The sequence below is a fragment of the Sciurus carolinensis genome, chromosome 8 (assembly GCF_902686445.1).
Source record: "Sciurus carolinensis chromosome 8, mSciCar1.2, whole genome shotgun sequence".
In the NCBI taxonomy this organism is placed as follows: domain Eukaryota; kingdom Metazoa; phylum Chordata; class Mammalia; order Rodentia; family Sciuridae; genus Sciurus; species Sciurus carolinensis.
The window spans coordinates 125,761,406-125,776,734 of record NC_062220.1 but is presented as its reverse complement, the minus strand read 5'-3'; the positions used below and the strand labels follow the sequence as shown (position 1 = coordinate 125,776,734).

The 15,329-nt window shown below is 57.0% G+C and overlaps 1 protein-coding gene across 1 annotated transcript; it reads right to left on the bottom strand.

The window, feature by feature from the left end:
• Nucleotides 1-1,622: 1,622 nt before the first annotated feature.
• On the bottom strand, nucleotides 1,623-11,472 carry Crybb2 (crystallin beta B2). The gene is made up of 6 exons (XM_047562621.1): nucleotides 11,348-11,472; nucleotides 9,881-9,960; nucleotides 7,300-7,418; nucleotides 4,535-4,667; nucleotides 3,433-3,575; nucleotides 1,623-1,791 (listed from the first exon to the last, which is right to left on the bottom strand). Exons 1-6 carry the CDS (start codon nucleotides 11,424-11,426, stop codon nucleotides 1,623-1,625), a joined length of 723 nt encoding a protein of 240 aa, XP_047418577.1. The 5' UTR covers nucleotides 11,427-11,472.
• Nucleotides 11,473-15,329: the final 3,857 nt, after the last annotated feature.

Genomic DNA, 15,329 nt, shown 5'->3' with positions numbered 1-15,329 from the left:
GTCTTGCAGAGTGGGCTGGGATAAGGTGAAGCCACCGACACATGCTTGGCCCTTCTACCTCGAGTCAGTTCCCTTTCCAATCCTCCTTCCTGTTGTGATACAACCAAAAGGATCCCTGTGAACAGACGGGGTCGCTTGATCTTGGACTTTCAGCCTCCAAAACCATGATTCCAACAGACCTCTTTTCTTTATAAAGTACCCAGCCTCAGGTATTTTGTTATAGCAACAGAAAATAGATTAATACACTACCACCTTCACGATTATCATTTTAACCACTTATTCAACAAGGTTTTCTATTTTTTTTCCCCCAAACTTGAGGAGTTTCTTCTAAATGGAGATTTAAAGGGGCAAGAGTATCCAAACACTCTTGAAAAAAACTGATGACTTAGGGAACCTCAGGATTCCTTATGCAGAATAGCTAGTTATTAAAACAATATGAGAAGAGCACAGAAATACACATATAGGAGGAAGGAACAGAACAGAGGGCCCCCCAAAAGACTCCATGCCTACATGGAAATTTAATGCATGATAGAGGTGACATTGTATAGTAGAGGGAAGCACAGACCTGTTAACATATTATTGTAGGAACACAGTTGTGAATAAAAAAGGAATCATCCAAGAAATTGAATCCCTCCAGCACACTAACCACAAAAACCACCTCCAGCAGGATTAAGAACTTAAAACTGAAAAGCAAAACTTTAAAACGCTTAGGAAAAAAAAATATTGGAGAATATATTCGTGACCTGGGGTTAGAAAGAATTTCTCAGAGGAAACGTGGAATGCACCAACTGTGGACGGAACGCTTGATGTTTGACTAGATGAAAATTTAAAAATACATCACAAGGTATCAGAAAGGCAGGGGAGAGAGCTACACCGAGGGAAGAGAGGTTTGCACTATTTATAGCCAACAAAAGACGCGTCCACAGAGAGCCGGGATGGCCGCCTCCCCTCTCCAGTTTTCAGGACCTGACTTTCCTGGGTCCTACAGAACAGCCACAGGAGCCAGGCCGGTGGGACCCGCCGCCTGAGCCTCATTCCCTGGGTCACTCTGCACCTGGCCATACTGAAGGTCATGCTAAGCCATCAGACCCAGGAAGGCACAAATGGGCAGCAATGACATGCCCCGGGACCGGGTGGGCATTGCAGGGTTCTCCGCTCTGTTGGTGCAAATAAATCCCCCACCCAGGGTCCCAGGAAAAGGAAGTCAGGAGAGAACGGTGGGTCGTGGTATATTTGTAAGGACTGGGGCGTCCATCACATGCCCCTGAGGGTGACTGTGCTCAGCCTCCACAGAGTAGAGAGCCCAGGTGGTCGCTTAGGAAGCAAGGGAGTTGTCAATCAGGTGAAGAGACAGAGGCTCAGAGAGGTTGGATCACATGTTCGAGGTCACACAGCTAAGTAGCTGCAGAGCCGGCAGGTTCCAGGAGGGGCCTGCTGGTGGACCCCAGCCCACACACTTGCTGACTCTCTCTCTTTCACACACACACACGCCCCGCCCAGCCCCACCGCGGATAAAAGACGCCGGCTCGCAGTTGCAAGACACACTTTATTCACTCGCTGAGAAGCCTGGAGGGTCCTGGGCAGCAGACCTGCCCCTGGGGAGGCGGCCGGGGCTCAGGGCTCTAGTTGGAGGGGTGGAAGGCCCCCCGCTGGTGCCACTGCATGTCGCGGATGCGGCGCACGGACTGTACCTGGGGGTGGGGCGCCCCGAAGTCGCTGCTGTCCTTGTAGTCCCCCTTCTCCAGCAGGTACTGCAGCCCGCGGTAGCCGGGGTACTGGTAGCCGACCCACCTGCAGGGCCAGGGAGAGAGGGGCCCCTCAGCTGCCCCGCGGGGTCCAGCAGGGCGCGTCTGCCCCCTTCCTGCTCTTGGGGGCAGCTCGCCTCCTCCCAGCCCCAATCGTAGCTGAAGGTCTGATTCGGGGTCAGAGCCAGGAGGGAGCGTAAGCGCCCAGAGAGTCCCAGCGGCCAGCCGGGACGGGGGTCCCAGGCGCCCCCGCAATCCAGCCCGACTCTGGGCCTTTACCATTCAGGGGTCACTGACTCTTTGCAGCACCTGATGAAAACGGTGATCTCGTCCTCAGGGAACGTGGCGCAGCCCTGGCCCACAAGGACCCGCCCATCCAGCTCCGCCCATCCCTCTCCTGACCCCACGGCTCTGCAGGGAGGCCACCAGGGCCTCAGGAGACTCTTGCTGGAGGCAGTAGCTTTGCTTTGTGTGCATCTTTAAATCCACCCCTCCTGGAGGGTCACCTGCACAAGAGCCACCAGGCCTCCCCCCCCGCCCCCGACCCTGCGCGTGACCCAGCCAGGGGGGAACTAATGTTGCATGAACTCGGGGCTCACACACTATTTAGGGGACTGAAGAACCCCGAGAAGCCCGCAGATGTTGCCAAACTGGCTCTCGGGTGGGGCGCAGGGGGACGCCCTAAGACGGAGCGGTCACCAATGTGTCCCGTGCAAATACTCCCAGGGTGGCTGAATTCAAACCAGCAAAGACTCGCCAGCCAGAATCCACGACCGTCTAAAAATACAAAAGTTGGCTCTTCCAAACTCGTGAATCATCCCTGGGCTTCTGCAGGGGATGGTGTCAGGACCCTGCGAGTACCCAAATCCAGGGTGTCAGAATGGCAAGAGCCTTTGCCTAGAACCTACACGGCCTCCCTCCCCCGACTCCATCAGATTCATTGTTGCAGTACTGGGGATGGCACCCAGGGGGCGCTCCACCGCCCAGCCACATCCAGCCCTTTCCCTTTGAGACAGGGTCTCAGTCGCCCAGGCTGGTCTCTAACTTGGGACCCTCCTGCCTCTGTCCCCTGAGTTTGCTAGATGACAGGCGTGTGCCCAGCACCCCTGTGTGCTTTAAGCGACCTCTCTATGACCTGCGATCCCTAGAACCAGGTTAATACTGCGGCCACACTTGTTAAACTGTATCGTTTCGGGAATGACCCGCAAGACACAAAGTCCCCACGTGTCAAGTACAGACTCAAGTTTTCTTCCTTGAAATTTTGATCCGCAGTTGGTTGAATCCGCGGATGCAGAAACCGCGGATGCAGAAACCGCGGATGCAGAGCACCCAATGCCCATGTTAAATTCCGTGGAAGGTGACAGCTCGCGCTTTGCAAACGTTGGGCCCTGGGTAATGAAAGGTCAGCATGGGCTGACCTGCTGTCCCTCGCGGCTGCGTTACGATCGCCTAACTTCCACTCCGTCCACTGACACATACTCTCCTGCCTGCCCTTTGCAGCTGAGGTTAAGGCCAGCTCCTCTCTGCTCCAACCACAGTGCTACCCAAACTCGGTCCTGCAGGGGACTTCCGAAAGCCACCCGAGGGCGGACAACTGCCACCATGGGAAACCAGTGAGCTCGGGCGGAGTAGGACTCGGGGCCCAGAGCCAGCTGCCCGGGCGGCGTGGACGCCCGGCCGCACTTACGTGCCACTCTGCACCCGCACGGAGGACACCTTCTCCTGGTAGCCGTGGGCGTGGAAACTGGGCACGTCGTCGTCTATGATCTCCATCTTCTTGCCCGTGAAGTTGGGGTTCTCATAGAGGATGATCTTGTGCTCCTGGCTGTCCTGTTGACGGGGCGGGGAAAGTCAGGGTGGGCGAGCGCCCCCTCCCGCCCCATCCTCACACCCGCTCCATCCGGGACCCTCTGCTCAGCACGCCCACCGGGTGAGAATCTGACAACTCCATTGGGCGGTGGCCCTCTGTGAGCCCCTCCTGAGCTGCGCATGCCTGGATCCCACACTTGGCGGGAATATTTGATTCTGAAACATCGTTTTCCCGCCCACGGCCTTGACGTGCTCTCAGTCACCAAGTGCCGCCCTGGCTTCTCCACCCGCATGCGCACGGACACAGGTTTATCATTCCTCTAACAGGCACCTCCTCTCCTGTCTCTTCCCGTCCTCCTGCTCCTACATGTCTCTTAGCAGATGAGAAGATTGAGGCTCAGAGAGGGCAAGCGATTTGCCCAAGGTCACACAGCTGGGAAGAGGAGAGCCACCATATGACCCCGTGTCTGTTGGAAGCCATGGCTGTGGGTGGACACAGTCTGGGCTTGGAAGGTCTGGGAGTTGAGTGTGTGAGCAGCGGCAGGAGTTTGTACGCTAGTGAGAACCAGGCTCAGAGAAGCACGGAATTCCCCTCCTCCCTCCGCACAGAATTCCTTCTCATAGTCAAGATGGCGACCATTTATTGAGCAATTACTTTGTCGCGGGAATTGGGCGACTCTAGGGAGCACCATTCACCTAGGACAGGATGTGAGCAGCACCCCCTGGCGCGTCCTGTCCCCTCGAGAGTGTGCCCCTGGGGTTATTCAACGGGCAACCCTCAGGATGAGCTCCTGGGACTCTCGGGACTATGAGAAGGAGCCTCCGCAAAGTCACACAGAGGGACTCCGCAAGGTCACACAGCCAGGAGCGGCCCTGCCAGTGAGATGGGGCCCAAAGCTGGCGGAAGGACTCCTCCGGGGCCCCTGCCCCTCTGGCTCTGCGGTGGCGGAGGGGACACAGGGCGGGGACAGGGCACTCACCACTTTGATGGGCCTCAGGGAGCTGAGGGAGTCGGTCCTCCGGCTGCTGGTCCAGGAGTCCCAGCGCGGGTACTCGCCCTTCTCGAACACGAACTGCTCGCCCTTGCAGTTGGCTTGCTCGTAGCCCACCCAGCTGCGGGAGAGGGGCGTCAGCGCCTGCGCCCACCCGCCCAGCACCCAGCACGCGGCTCCCTGGGCTCCAGTCCGGGCTGCGCCCCCTCAGCCGGGCACCAAGGGGGACCTGAGAAGCAGGCCCCAGGGATCCCCGCGGCCAGCCCAGGCGGCACCAGGGCCCGACTCAGCCAAACTCAGCCCGCAGCCCCGACGGAGGTCCCAGTGGGCTTGGTGGCGTCCGTCTCCCGCTGTGGCCATTTTCCAGCTTTCGGGGCAATGTCACCGGAGGCCCTGCCAACCCCAGCTCAGGGTCCCTGTCCCACCCCGCTGAGTTCCTGCCAGCCTCCTCCTGGGAGCAGCATCCCTGTGAGTCTCTTGACCCACACTGGACACGGCTCCAGCCATCTCTGAGCTCCGCAGTGGTCCCTCTGGACCTGCGGGGGACGGTCACCAGGTCCCTGCAGAGGCCCCGATGGGCGGGTGCTCACGTCCTTCCGTACAGTGGCACCTGAGCTCCGGCTGCTCCTGTGAAATCACATCTCCTCCCGGGGCCTGTCCCTGCCACGAGCGGAGGCTTGGAGAAGGGCCACCACGCCCAGCGGAGGCGGGAGGAGGCGGGGACAGAGCACAGCCCCTCTAGGACAGGGACTTTTTTTCCCCTGAGTATCTTTCATCCCTGGTGGCCCGTGGCAGGATGTCACAGGGGAAGAGGTGTCCCCAACGGAGGGTTGGCCAACGGAGAAGGCCGAGCCCTCAGGAGCCACCAGCACCCGGCAAACATTGCCGCTGGTGCCACAGTGGCCGCTGGGAGCCACCGTCTCCTTCCTCCAGGAAACAGGGTCCCCGCAGGACCTGCCGTCTGCGTTGGGCAGTGGACCCTGAGAAAGCCGCAGTCAAGAGCTCACAGGCGTCGCCTGAGGATGCCCATGTCACACGTGTGACATTGGGGCTGGTGACATCCACGGTGGCACGTCAATCGCGGGATGTTAGAGCCACAGGGAGCAAGGTCCCAGGACGCCAGTTCTCCCACTCAGCCGGGCCACCTGTCCCCGGGCAGCCGGGTGGATGCAGGTTCCCCGGCTCAGCCCTGGGGCGAAGGCCCGGGAACCACCCCCCGGAGCTCCGGTGAACGTCTCAGGACACCAGGAAGGAAGGCGCCTGGTGACACGGAGAGCGTCCCGGCTACCTTACGGCCCTCACGAAACAAGCTGAAAATGTCACCGTCCTGTCTGGATGTTTTAAAAACCTTAACTGCAGCACAGAGAAAAATCTAGATCGATACCCAAATCTTAACAATGGTTACTTCTGAGTAGTCAGGCTAAAGCCATTTTCCTTTCTTCTGTTTTTCCTTCTTTCTTCTTTTTCTTCTTTTCGCCTTCTTTTTGTCTAAATGCTTTCTCTTGATTTAAAAAAATTTTTTTTGGTGCTGCTGGGGCTTGGACCCAGGTCCTTGTGCAAATATCACCAAGCTACACACCCAGCCCTATACTCTTAATTTAAAGCAATAAGCACTTTAAGAAATAACTAATTTTAAAAAGCAAAATTTATACATATAAATTTTTAAAATGAGAAGAGTGTACTACCGCATGTTGGGCAGGACTCGGGGTAACACTTCCAGGTTTGCCTAGTATTCTTAAGACTCTGTGTACCATCCCTGGACTGGCCCCCCGCCAAATTAACCAACCCAATGCAAAAACGTTGGTGAAAATATGTTTGGGAAATTCTTTCATCAAAATATTAAAAGATAATCCCAGCAGCTCGGGAGGCTGAGGCAGGAGGATCGTGAGTTCAAAGCCAGCCTCAGCAATAGGGAGGCCCTGAGCAACTCAGTGAGACCCTGTCGCTAAATAAAATAGAAAATAGGGCTGGGGAGGTGGCTCAGTGGTTGAGTGTCCCTGAGTTCAATCCCCAGTACCAAATAATAATAATAATAATAATAAAATAAAAACTAATTGAACATCAAACGTGGGGTTGCCACGGTGCGGCTTTGGTCCAGAATATTCCTTGCCTGTGCCAGATAACCGAGGCTTGGCAGGGCCATTGCTTAGGCCACCCCCCACGTCTTCAGACTCTGACACATTCAGGGCCACGGCGCCTGGCAATGTTCCCTGAGCACCTTGGGGTGTGGGGTGGTCACCCCAGAACGCCAGCCATACCAGACTATAACCTGTTGGCTGGGGTCACTGGTGACGCCCTTGATTCCTGAGGCTCTTCCAGAGAGGGGTAGTCAGGAGCCACGGGAGAGGCCGGTGCCACCTGCAGGTGCACATGGGACTGTGCTCATCTGCACGACAGGGGGACAGTCCATCTGCCAATCACCCCCAAGTAGAGACCTGGCCTCCAAATGTGTCAATTGGGGGTTCTTAAAAGATCTGCCTTGAAGAAGAAGCTGTCCTCTGTGCCTGGCACTTGCCCCTGAGTCTGTCCTTCCAGCCTCAGGACATGGTGACCCTTGTAACCAGCCTCGTAACTGAGTTCAGAGAGGGACGTTCAGGGTCAGACGCCACACAGCCCAGAAGTGGTGGAATCGGGATTTGAACTCAGCTCTATCTGACTCCAAAGCACGAATTCTTCCCCTAGGCTGCCATACCCGCATCTTAGGGGCACAGAGAGGAGAGCCCCCAGCCCGGCCGCCCCTGACGGATACATACGGTCCAGCCTGCACCAGGACAGAGCCTGCCTTCTCCACGCCGGTCTCCTTCAGGTTGGGGCACGGCCCGCTGAGCTCATGCGAGTGGCCCTGGAAGTTCTCCTGCTCAAAGATGATGATCTGCAACAGGACAGGGTCAAACCGGAGTCTCAGTAGAGGCTGGAGGCCGTCCTGGCTTTGCGGGTTACTGGCCTGCATGTCTCCTCTGGGGGCCTCAGTCTCCCCTTCTGTATAATGGGAAGCAGGACTGACCTCAGGGATTCAGTGGCGCCTAATGGTTAGCACATGGCATTTGCTCCGCGGGTGAAGGTAGAGCAGTGTCATCTCCCCCTCTATTTGCAGTACCGGGATCGAAGCCCTGGCTACACCTGGCTGGTCATGATTTCGTTAACGGAGGCGCATCGCCAGGTCCCGGCTGGGCTACAGCAGAGCTGCCCAGGGAGCTATTTGCAATATTTTGCAAACTCTGACCTGCACACCAAGCACCTGGGATCTTGCGTCTGGCCCTGGGGAAGAGTCCCAGGCAGCCCTGCCCCTAGGGATGCTGGTTCTCAGACCACAGCGGGGCGCGCGGACCACAGCGGGGCGCACGGACCACAGCGGGGCGCAAGGTGCTCTCCCGCGCTCTCCAACCCGGACCAGCACCGCCACCTACGCCTTGGCTTCCACGTCACCCACGAAGCCACGCCCACTTTGAGCCGGCAGCCTCAGGGTCTTCCAGGTCTCCCTGCGACCTCCTCTTGGGAGACTTCGCAGGGGACTTCACACCCCCTGCCTCACCAAGTGCTCTCCCCAGCCCAGGGGAGGGGTCTCGCGGGGTCCCCGTCAGAAACACTGAAGCTCTGGGAAGTTCAAGACCCCCTGGGAGGCCCCGTTGTCACCCGCAGTGAGAATTTGGGAACAGATCTGTCCAGCCGCGGGTCCCCCGGGAGCTGCCTCTGGACAGGAGGTGGCCGGCAGCTCCCAGCTACAGAATCCACAGCGTCAGCACTGGTGGGGTAAACAGGCCTCCGGCTCCCAGGCGGGGGATTAGCCAGATAAAGGAAGAGAAGAGGGTGGCCAGCGGGGCTCAGAGACAAATTCCACCGGCTCAATCCAGCCTTTATAGTCACTGACCCAGTCAGAGCCTGGGGCAGGAGACATGGGATCTGCTGTGCAACCCTAGGGAGCAACTTGATGTCTCTGGGCCTCCGTGGTCTCATCTGAAATGGGAGGTCAAGCCTGTTTTGTATGGGTGCTGGGAAGGATCAAGAGGATGGAAGCTGGGGATTGGTTTCTAATTACCTGGCCCCAGAGGCAGGGACTGGGGAAGGAGGGCCCGTCCATCCAACTATTGTTCACTGTTGTTGAGATTCATAAATAAAACGGAGGCTAAAAATTTCCACATTATCTAATTCTTGGAACCTGTACTGTTGAATGGAACCACCTTAGCTCCATATCTGTAGTTAGACTGAATTGAGATGTGCTCTAAGTGTAAAATACACATCAGACCTTGAAGACAGATAAAACAGCTCCCTAATGATTCTGATCTTGATTAGACACTAAAATGCCCATTTTTTAAAAAATAAATAAAACATAAGATGAATATCAACGTTCACCTTTTTAGGTGTGGCTGCTTAAACGTTTTTAATTACATACGTGGCTCACAGTGCCCATCTGTTGGACAGGGATGCTTTAAACTGAGCGTCCTTGGTGTTCGCCAGACTCACCCAGCTGGTTCCTGACCTCAGGGCCTTTGCATGTACTTCCTCTCTGCTGGATGCTTTGGCCGACCCCAGCTCCAAGTGTTCACATAGCTGCTCCCTCGCTCGACCCTGGGCGCTGCTCAAACGTCGCCTCCTCAGAGAGGCCCTCCCTGAGCTCCTCTGTGGACACTGCCATTCCCCATCCTCCCTGGCTCTTGGGGACACTGACTCTGCGGCAGGTTCACTCCTCCAAGGCACATATTCAGTTGCTGGCTTTGTGTCTGCCTGTCTGTCTTTCCTCTAGAAAGAAAGGCTTGGAGGGGACAGAATGAGCAGGGGAGTGTCCGAGGGCAGATTTGCTGGTCATCTGTGCCAGGGCTCTTGAAGCAGGACACAGAGGAGAGGCCAGGTGGGTGGAGGCTGACAGAAGTGTGAGGCCAGGCTAGGGGTGACGAGCCTCTGCCTCCTCTGCTCAGGGCAGGGAGGCTGAGAGAGCGAAGCTGACGGTCTTCACTGGCCCCATGGGCCCGGAGTTAGGCTGAGCCTGGTTTCTCTGCCTGTTTTACAGAGGGAACTGAGACTCAGAGAAGTCAAGCAACTGGCCTGGGTCACACAGCAGGCGGGGAGCTGGGAAGCACACCCCACTTCTCATTTGAGAGCCGCCTCTCTGATGGGCGGAAGGCCCACCCCAGCCTTGGGGAGCCTGGTGGGCAGAAGAGGGTGCAAACCAGCAGCGAAGTGGAGACGTGTGAGCCTCTGCGGCCAGCTGCGTGTGCGCAAGGCCCCGCAGGCCCCGCGGCGGGGAAGGGGCCGTAGAATCGCCGACTCTGGAGGAGACTGAGCGGGAGAAGGGAAGGGGCGGGGCGGGGAGGAGGATCGCCCCCGCGTGGTACCCACCTTGGGGTTGAGGGGCTGCGGCTTGCCCGCCTGGGTCTGGTGGTCTGAGGCCATGGTGGACTGTCTGGCGCACGAGTGACCTGGGAGACACAAAGAGGCTGCTGTGGGACCCGCCGGCCCTGGGCTTCCTCCTCCTGGGGTCCACCCAGGACCACCCGCTCAGGCCCTGTGCTCTTCCCGAGTGTCCGGGTGTCCCAGAGCCCTCTCGGGGCAGCAGCTGGACTTCCTTGTGCCCAGGTTCAGGACGCGGCAAGAGGAGGCCTGACATCCTGGGGACTCGCTAGGACCCGCCGCTGCAGAGGCAGGACGGCCACCACCATCTCCACGCCAACCAGCTGGGCAGGCCAAGCCCACACCCGGCCTGCCGGGCCATCCTGGACCCAGAAAGTTCCCTCCGTGGCCTGAGCCCTGACCCCACCTGCTCCGGCACCTCCCCACCTCCCAGACCCAGGGTGTCCCCTCTGCCGTTGACCTTGCTCCCCACACTGTGGCGGGCGTGACGGCCAAGCCCAGGCACGAGGGACGCAGAAAAGGCCCGGGACACTGCCGGTCTCCCCGCTTCCCGAGGGAGGGCGATGGACCCAGCTCAGCCTGGGAACCTGAACTTCAGGTCAGAGATGGCAGCAGCGTCCAGAAGCCCCTTCCAGGACCCGACGGCCTCCGGGGGAAGCACATCGGCCCAACAGCTCTCCCCTCAGATCCCAGCCCCCCGAGCCCGGCCCAGGGTCACCCCCAGCGCTCCGGGGGCCTTGGTGTCCTCAGAACTAAGACCGAGGCAGCTCAGGGGCCCGCTCAGCCAGCGGGGTCTGCCCTCTAGCAGTATGGGGACCCCGGGCAAGTCGCTGCCTCTCCTGGGACCTCAGTTTCCTGTTCTGTAAAATGGGAGCAGCCCAGGGGCCCAGTTCCATCTGAATGGGATTCGAGGACACAAAGCCAGGCTCAAACCCTTGGCAGGTGTCCCAGGACACAGCAGCACCCAGAGCAGGCAGCAAAAGGGGCCATTTCCACCCCACACTGGTGGCATCTAAGTCTCCCCTTGCTGGGGACCCGTCCACGCACGCTGGCCGAGGCTGGATACCCAGGGGGTGGCGGCAACTGGCCGTGGATCTGGACAGAGCTGCCTCCCGGGACAAAACTGATGGCTACCAGCCTGTCGCCGGCGTGCAAACCTGTGACCTTTTCCTTCCCGGCTGCGGGCAGAACGGAGGTGCTGATAAACCGCTTCCCGTCAGTAACCGAGGGCGCGCCGGGCACCCGGTGAGACCGTGCGCCTGTGATCCCAAGGCCCCACGGCGTGACCTTTCTCCCCATTGGACAGGAAAGAACACTGAGGCTGAGAGCGTGGACGTCCCCCACCCAGGTCACCGTGGCAGAAAGCGCCCAGATTCACACCCGGGCCTCCCAGGGCTGCCCGACGGGGATCAGGGTAAGAGGAAAAGGCAAGGTAAGCAAGAGAGCCGTTCTTACCAGCGACACCAGCCCCCGCGAGTGCCCTGGAGCCCGGCTGGCGGGAGGTGGCCTTTATACCTTCCCCAGGAGTGCCCATGCCAAGACGGGGGACCGCCGCGTCCCCGCAGAAAGCAGGACGAGAATGCTGGATTAAGCCCTCACCAAAGCCCGGGTCAGCAAATGCCCACAGACATTGTGTCTCCACACAATAATGTCATTAGCTTTCAGATTCGGCCGCGTCAGGGTGGTCAGGCGGCTGGGCAAGGAGATGATGGCTTTGCATGTATCAGCCCTCCGGCTGCCAGCACTGGGGCCATGCCAGGGTCATCAGGCCCTGCGGCATGACGGGCAGAGGAGACCTCAGTGGCCCCGCGGAGAAAACAAGGAGAGGAGGGCCATTTGGCAGAGCCAGCGACCGTCCATCAGCCCGCCGGCCAGCCATCTGCCCACCCGCCGGCCCAGCCATCCAGTCGACAAAAATATCTGTTGGGCATCTAATTGGTGCCAAGCTCTGTTCCAGGGGTCAGTGTCAGAGGGGAGAGGCCCCCGGCCCGGGCCGTCCAGGAAAGCCCTGGGTGACCGGGAGAGGTTCTCCCGAGGAACGGAGGAAAGGGCCTTGCCTGGGAGCCGGCCTGGGGCACTGACGGGCAGGGCCAGGGTGGACAGGGGCCTGGTCGCGTGGGGTCCCGGGGGTAGCCAGGGACGGTGACCTTCACCCGCTGGCCCAGGCCAGGGTTGTCCTGAAGAAGGGAGCTCCGGGGAGCTCTTGGACTCCTCGCTGGAGAAACCTCTCCAGTGTTTACTGCTGTCCCTGTGTCATTGCCAGGGTCACCTCATGTCCCTGGAGAGCACGTTCTTCTCCTGCAACCCAGGCTCTGTCTTGACCTTGAATCCAAGGTCAGGCGGTGGGGAGGGGCAGTGCAGGAGCTTGGGAAGTAGGTCCAGGATGAGGCGACCTGCTTCCTCCTGCACGCACGCACGCGCGCGCGCGCACACGCACGCGCACGCAAACATGCACGCGCACACACATGCACGCACACGCACGCACACGCGCGCGCGCGCACGTGCACGCGTGCATACATGCACATGCACGCACAGGGCCCCTAGGCCTGCTGATGACCTCACACCCACCGCCACCTGACACTCTGGTCTTTCCCATCAGAAGATACACAGAGGGCAAGAGATGTCATCCGCCTGGGTTTCCATGGTGTCCAGGGACCAGGTGCCTGACGCGTAGTAGGTGCTTGTGAAAACTGGGTGGTTAGCTGAACCGCAACAGAATTTTGGAATATAGAATGGAGCAACCGGTACGGAAAGCGGCATGGCCCTTCCTCAAAGAGTTAGGTGAAGCCGGGAGCGGAGGCACCTGCCTGCCATCCCAGCGGCTCGGGAGGCTGAGGCAGGAGGATCGCGAGTTCAAAGCCAGCCTCAGCAAAAGTGAGGCCCTAAGCAACTCAGTGAGACCCTGTCTCTAAATAAATACAAAACAGGGCTGGGGAGGTGGCTCAGGGGTCAAGAGGCCCTGAGTTCCATCCCCAGGACCCCCCAGAGGCACCTAAACAGGACGTCCCTGAGCCCCGGGAAGGAGGTTGCGACCCTGTGTCAGAGGCCACTTTGCAAAAGCAGGAAAACCAGTCCCGATGAGGTGGATCCTGCCGGACTCCACTTCCAGGAGACAGCCGGAGGGGACGCGTTCCTGGTGACAGAGTCTGGAATGATGGTGGTCCTGGGCGGGGCAGGGAGGGGGGTGGGGTCAGTGATTGACGGGGACGGTGAAGGTCGTGGTGCAGGCTGGCCGTGATGGCTTGCGATGCCACTGAGCCGTCCCCCGGAACACCGTGGAAAGGGTCGCATCACGTCATGTGCCTTGTACCCCAGGAAGCCATCCTGGTCCCCAAGTCCAGCATCTCACGGTTCCTAAGGCTGAAGTCTGAGCTGGAGGGTCCCCGGGGCCAGCTCTGCCCGAGGGTCTGGTGCAGGTCCCTTTCGGCCTCTCCCAGCTCCTGGCCGGAGTGGGGGGGGTCACCAGGGAGCCCCTTGCCTGGCAGATGTGTCCCCCGGTAAGGACCGGCTTTCCTGGTGTCCCCACATCGTCCTCCCTCTGCCCAAGTCTGTCTTTGTGTCCAACTTTCCCCTCCTATTAGTGGGGTGGGAGAACTCGGAGCGCTGGAGTGGGCTGGCCGTGCCTGTCCCCTACACCTACGGATACAACTAGAGGACCCACTGGTACATGTAGAAATCCTCTGAGCCCACGTGGTGGCCGCGCCTGCCATCCCTGCAGCTCGGGAGGCTGAGGCAGGAGGACTGTGAGTTCAAAGCCAGCCTCAGTAACAGCGAGGCCCTAAGCAACTCAGAGAGAGCCTGTCTCTAAATAAAATATAAAATAGGGCTGGGGAGGTGGCTCAGGGGTCCAGTGCCCCTGACTTCAAGCCCTGGTACCAAAAAAAAAAAAAAAAAAAAAAAGAAATTCTACTTCCAAAGGCACTATATAGATTTAATGGAATTCCAATTAAAATCCCTATGACATTTCTCATAGAAACAGAAAAAGCAGTCATGAAATTCATCTGGAAGAACAAAAGATCCATAATAGCCAAAGCAATCCTGGACAGGAAGAGTGATGTAAGAGGTATCACAATACCAGACCTTAAACTCTACTGTAGAGCAATAGTAACAAAACCGGCATGGTATTGGCACCAAAATAGACAGGTAGACCAATGGTACAGAATAGAGGACACGGAGACATACCCACGTAAGTACAGTAACCTCATACTAGAAAAGGGTGCCAAAATCTTACAATGGAGAAAAGATAGCCTCTTCAACAAATGGTGCTGGGAAAACTGGAAATCCAGATACAGCAGAATGCAACTAAACCCCTATCTCTCATCCTGCACAAAACTCAACTCAAAATGTATCAAAGACCTTGAAATCAGACCAGAGACCCTTCACCAAATAGAATAAAAAGTAGGCCTGAATCTCCATCACGTTGGCTTAGGACCAGACTTCCTTAACTAGATCCCCATAGTGCAAGAAATAAAAGCAAGAATCAATAAATGGGATGGATTCAAACGAAAAAGTTTTTTCTCAGCACAGGAAACAATCAACAATGTGAAAAGAGAGCCCACAGAGTGGGAGAGAATCTTTTCCACACACACTTCAGACAGAGCACTCATCTCCAAAGTTTATAAAGAACTTAAAAAACTTTACACCCCAAATACAAAGAGCCCAATCAATAAATGGGCTAAAGAAATGGGCAGACACTTCACAGAAAAAGATATACAGGTGATCAACAAACATATGAAAAAGTGCTCAGCATGCCTGGTAATTAGAGAAATGCAAATTAAAACCACCCTAAGATTTCATCTAACTTCAATTAGAATGGCGATTATCAAGAACACAAGCAATAATAAGTGTTGGCGTGGATGTGGGAAAAAGGCACACTCATACATTGCTGGTGGGGTTGCAAATTGGTGCAGCCACTCTGGAAAGCAGTGTGGAGATTCCTTAGAAAACTTGGAATGAACCCACCATTTGACCCAGCTATCCCACTCCTCGGCCTATACCCAAAGGACTTAAAATCAGCATACTACAGAGATACAGCCACATCAATGTTCATTGCTGCTCAATTCACAATAGCCAGATTGTGGAACCAACCTAGATGTCCTTCAATTGATGAATGGATAAAGAAACTGTGGTATATATACAATGGAATATTAGTCATAAAGAATGATAAAATTATGGCATTTGCTGGTAAATGGATGAAGTTGGAAAATATCATGCTAAGTGAAATAAGCCAAGCCCAAAAAAACCAAAGACCAAATGTTTTCTCTGATAAGTGCATGACAATATATAAAAATGAGGGGTGGCACGGGGGAAGAAAAGAATGAAGGAACTTTGGATGGTGTAGAGGAAAAAGGGGTGGGTGGGGGTGGGGATGGAAAAACAGTAGAATGAAACAGACAGTATTACCCTCTGTATAGGTATGATTACATGAATGGCGTGA